The sequence below is a fragment of the Impatiens glandulifera genome, chromosome 2, assembly GCF_907164915.1.
Source record: "Impatiens glandulifera chromosome 2, dImpGla2.1, whole genome shotgun sequence".
Taxonomy (NCBI): Eukaryota; Viridiplantae; Streptophyta; class Magnoliopsida; order Ericales; family Balsaminaceae; genus Impatiens; species Impatiens glandulifera.
Genome location: NC_061863.1, coordinates 4,666,319 through 4,670,554, shown reverse-complemented (window position 1 = coordinate 4,670,554; position 4,236 = coordinate 4,666,319). Strand labels below are relative to the sequence as shown.

General features: G+C 34.7%; 1 protein-coding gene across 2 annotated transcripts; it reads left to right on the top strand.

The window, feature by feature from the left end:
• The first annotated feature begins 1,536 nt into the window (after nucleotides 1-1,536).
• Nucleotides 1,537-3,569, top strand: LOC124926437. Of its 2 annotated transcripts, none has more exons than XM_047466664.1 (4): nucleotides 1,537-2,053; nucleotides 2,134-2,186; nucleotides 2,923-3,084; nucleotides 3,159-3,569. In XM_047466664.1, exons 1-4 carry the CDS (start codon nucleotides 1,637-1,639, stop codon nucleotides 3,412-3,414), a joined length of 888 nt encoding a protein of 295 aa, XP_047322620.1. In that variant the 5' UTR covers nucleotides 1,537-1,636; the 3' UTR covers nucleotides 3,415-3,569. The 2 variants fall into 2 exon arrangements, with proteins under 2 accessions (XP_047322620.1, XP_047322621.1); XM_047466665.1 differs by having other exon boundaries at nucleotides 1,539-2,053; nucleotides 3,183-3,569.
• The last annotated feature ends 667 nt before the right edge of the window (nucleotides 3,570-4,236 follow it).

Genomic DNA, 4,236 nt, shown 5'->3' with positions numbered 1-4,236 from the left:
ACGGGTGCCCTTTGAATAAGAATCTGAATTGGGTTTCCTCTACCCTTTCAGTTAGATTCATCTTGGCAAACTTGGCAGCAATATTTCCCATATTGGTTTTCCAGGATACCCTCCCAGCAAACTCGGGTATTGTAGTGGACTCCATCTACAAAACAAGGAAGAAGATGGGATCACCATGATAATTAGCAAAACAAAATAAGTATTTAATTAAATAGTAAGACCAACAACAAAAATGGAACAGAATAAATCATGACAGAAAATAGTTTGGTCCAGTTCAATCATAGCATCTAGTGTATAGATGCACATATATATTCCCGAGTCATCCACTCATCAAAAAGGATTTTACAATCAATGTATTCAATATAAGAACACTCATCTAGATGCAGCCTCCAATTAAACATATTAACACTTGATCAACTTTTAGAAATGCATTCAATCAAGGTAAAAGTGAAAGATATATTTGCTTCCTATAGCAAGTGCAATATGGTCAAGAAAGTGAACATACAGTGTGGATCATTTATGGCTTTTGATTCAGCACGGCAAATTAGGAGCACGTGTTGACTAAATTTCTTAATATAACATCGAAACCTGTCTCATTGGCATTCTAATAAGGTGCAGTAAAGCAGCAAAAGTTAAACCCTAACCCTAAATACCATTTCTTCACAAGCACATAACAAACACGAAACCTGTCTCATTGGCATTCTATTAAGGTGCAGTAAAGCAGCAAAAGTTAAACCCTAACCCTAAATACCATTTCTTCACAAGCACATAACAAAAACGGAAATGTCATTTCTTAAACGAGAAATGAATGAATAAGCGTGAAATGCATGCATGCAGAATAAGAACACTGATACAATACTCGTCATATACCCTAAAAGCATTTACACACATAAACGAAACCAGAACCAAACCCTAAACCCTAAATACATCAATATAAATCAATATAAACGGAATAATACACATCAAAACCTAACCCTAACTCTTAAGCCCTAAACTCACCGGAATATGTCAAAAAGACGGTGGAAAGACGATGATGTCGAATAGACGGTGGAAAGTCGAAGATGTTGGACGAGGAACGATGTTGAGGAACGATGATCTTGATCGATGTTGAAGGAAGTCGGCAGTTGAGAAGACGTGGTTTTGGAAGTCGGAGTGGGAGGGAGAATCGGGGTGGTTTTGTTTTAAATTAGGGCCGAAAAATTATATATACGACTAAAGACGCGATTTACCATGGACGCGATTTAATCTGAATCGCGTGAGTTCATCACCGCGATTTAGATTAAATCGCGTGATTGATAATTCGCGTCTTTGAGCGTAAGAAATGGCGCCGAAGGGGTATTTCCGACATTTCGCGGGGCAAAAGGGCCCTTTTTGCCAACTTTAGTAGGCGGGGGCCCTTTTTGGAATTTCCCCTGTTATGGGGGCCATTTCATCAAATTTCCCCCTAAGTTGGTGCACCACTCAATTTTCACATCTTATCCACGATTCTCTTACTCTCCACCACTCTCTCTTGTAAATATAGAAATTGGTATTCTTTAATACAAATCTCCACATTTTATTCATGAGAGAGAAGAAGAAAGGAATAGGTACTACTCGAATGTGGATGAAAGCATAACAACTTTAACTAGCTACGCAAATGGCTAGCATACAATCAAACATCATCCATGTCATTTCAAAAACAGTACTCACCAGTGGAGAAACATCTGGTGGTTTTCATAAGAACAGATCATCAGTTCTTGATTTTCCTAGATTTCAAGATTCCAAGATTTCAAGACAATTAGCTTGGAAGAGACAAATATATACAGTGTCCCGCAGCAGCAACAGCTCGGAACACAAGGAAGTAGGCCTCGTCGTCGGAACTGTCGGTACCGACGACGAAGACCATGATGATGAAGAAGGGCAATTTGGGTATTTGGTAAGAGAGTATGGATGGAGAGTGAGGAGATTAGATGAGAAAGACCAAGTTGAATTGAATAGTGTTGCTCAAGTTCAAGCCCAAGCGTTTCATGTCCCTGTTTTTCTATTTGATGATTTCTTCCTTCAATTCTTTCAGGTTAATTCTCTTAAGCTTTCTTGATCAGATTTTGGGGTTTATTTGAAAATTGTATTGAATTTTCATCTAATGTATTGTAGGCTGAAGTACTTTCAGCCCTTTTATACAGACTCCGGAATTCAGCTTCAAACAGGTAACCCACATAGAAACTACACCTCACAATCATCAAATGATGATATAGACTTTATTTATTTTGATTTAATTTCATCATTTATCAAATGATTTGAGATATTGTTTTTTATTTGGGTTATTTGAGATTAAATGTAACAATCTAGGAAACTCATTTAGCAGATTGGTAGACTGCAAGTCGAAACATTTTTAAAAATAATCTAGTCATCAATTATAGATATATTAAATTTTTTGATTTGCAATATATTATTTGGGAATAACCAGCTTCTTTGATGTAGGGTTATTTGGAAATAGTTTGGCTTATATGAAAAAAAAAGTGTTGGACATTGGATTAAATGATTAACATATCAATTGTATTTAATAGTTTAATAATGTTATAAAAAAAAGTGTATTTTTTATATTTTGATATTAGTTATTTAGAAAAAAGAATTGATTATGAAATTAAAATCTTGTTTGAGATTATCTAACTAAAATAGTTCAATTGACCATAGTGGTTCCTAAAAGAGCAAATATCACAGTTTCAATTCTTATCTAGAACATCTTATGTGGTCAAGGCTCTGAAAACCATCCCTTATAGTATTAAAATATCTTTATGCCATTCTTTATAACATCTTAGAATGTTAAATACTAAGAATATTTTAGTCAATTTACTCAGATAATCAAAATTTCCATAAACAATAAAGATGAGAAACATAAAAAATACCTGGATTGTTTGATCATTGTTGGCTTGGGGGGAACAGATACGCATGCTTAGTCGCAGAGCGAGATCAAAATTCACCCGAAGAGCTCGTAGGCGTTGTAGATGTCACCGTTCAAAGAGACTATACAGTTCTTGAGCATCTACCTGAAAGAGTAAATGAATATCTTTATGTTTCTGGAATTGCAGTTTTATCCACTTTCAGGTAGTTTCAATCTCTCTATATATAATAACCATGAAATGCAAATAGATTGATATGTAATGTAATGTAATGGATAGCTTTGTTTACAAAACAATGTGCAGGAGGATGAAAATAGCTACAGCTTTGCTAAAAGGTTGTGACATTCTATCAACTGTTTGGGGTTTCAAATATCTAGTTCTAAGGGCTTATGAAGATGACATAGGTGCCCTAAAGCTGTACACAAGTGCAGGATATATGATTGTTTCAGGTGATCCTCCATGGTTAACTTCATGGATTGGAAGGAAACGTCGCGTTTTACTCGTCAAGAGAACTAATGTTGTTTCCTCCTTTTGATCAATCATCAATATTATTATCATTCCTTAAAACCTAACCAACAAAAAGAAGACCTATGAAGAATCATTTGAAAGCTTAGTAGCAAAAGCCTCTGGTTATTTGAGAATTTCAATTAACATTTCAACCAAAATACAAGATTCACCATATGATTTTAACAGCTAGTTGTCTTCATCCACAATCTTTTACATAAGTTAGTGGATTTGTCAGTCTTCAAACTTAGCCATGCTTACAGTAAACATGCTTTGAACAATAATCAAATTACTGAACTACTGACTAATCTCTAACAATTCCTAGTCGACGGCTATCTATCTGTATGGATCAAACCCTAATTAGACAGTTTTTGCCGGTGAATTCTACTATTCAAACTAGGAAATCGAATTTCTCGCGCATAGATGATTGACAGATTAAAGGTTCAAAGCTAATCGCACTACAAACTGGCAAAAGAAATACGGAATGTATATAAATGTGGAGGAAATGAGAAACTAGACCTTGAAGTGGAAGAAATAGGTTTATAAGCAGTTATCTGAGCAGCAAACTGAAAGTAAACAGCTTCGATGACCTCATAGATTTTTGTGCCGCCATTCTGATCGCCGTTTCCACAAGAACAGAGAAACGAGAAGAAGATGAAGGCGCGTTCTATGGTTGAGATTTCCATCTTTTTCTTTTTTAAATCGTTGATAGGTTCTCTAATATTTATATTAAAACTAATTTTAAGAAAAAATAGTACAACTAAATAAAAAAAAAATAAATAAATAAATATATTTTGTTCTCTCTTAAAGCTAGTTTATTTTGGATTTTGTGACTGTTAAACTTTTTAATTTC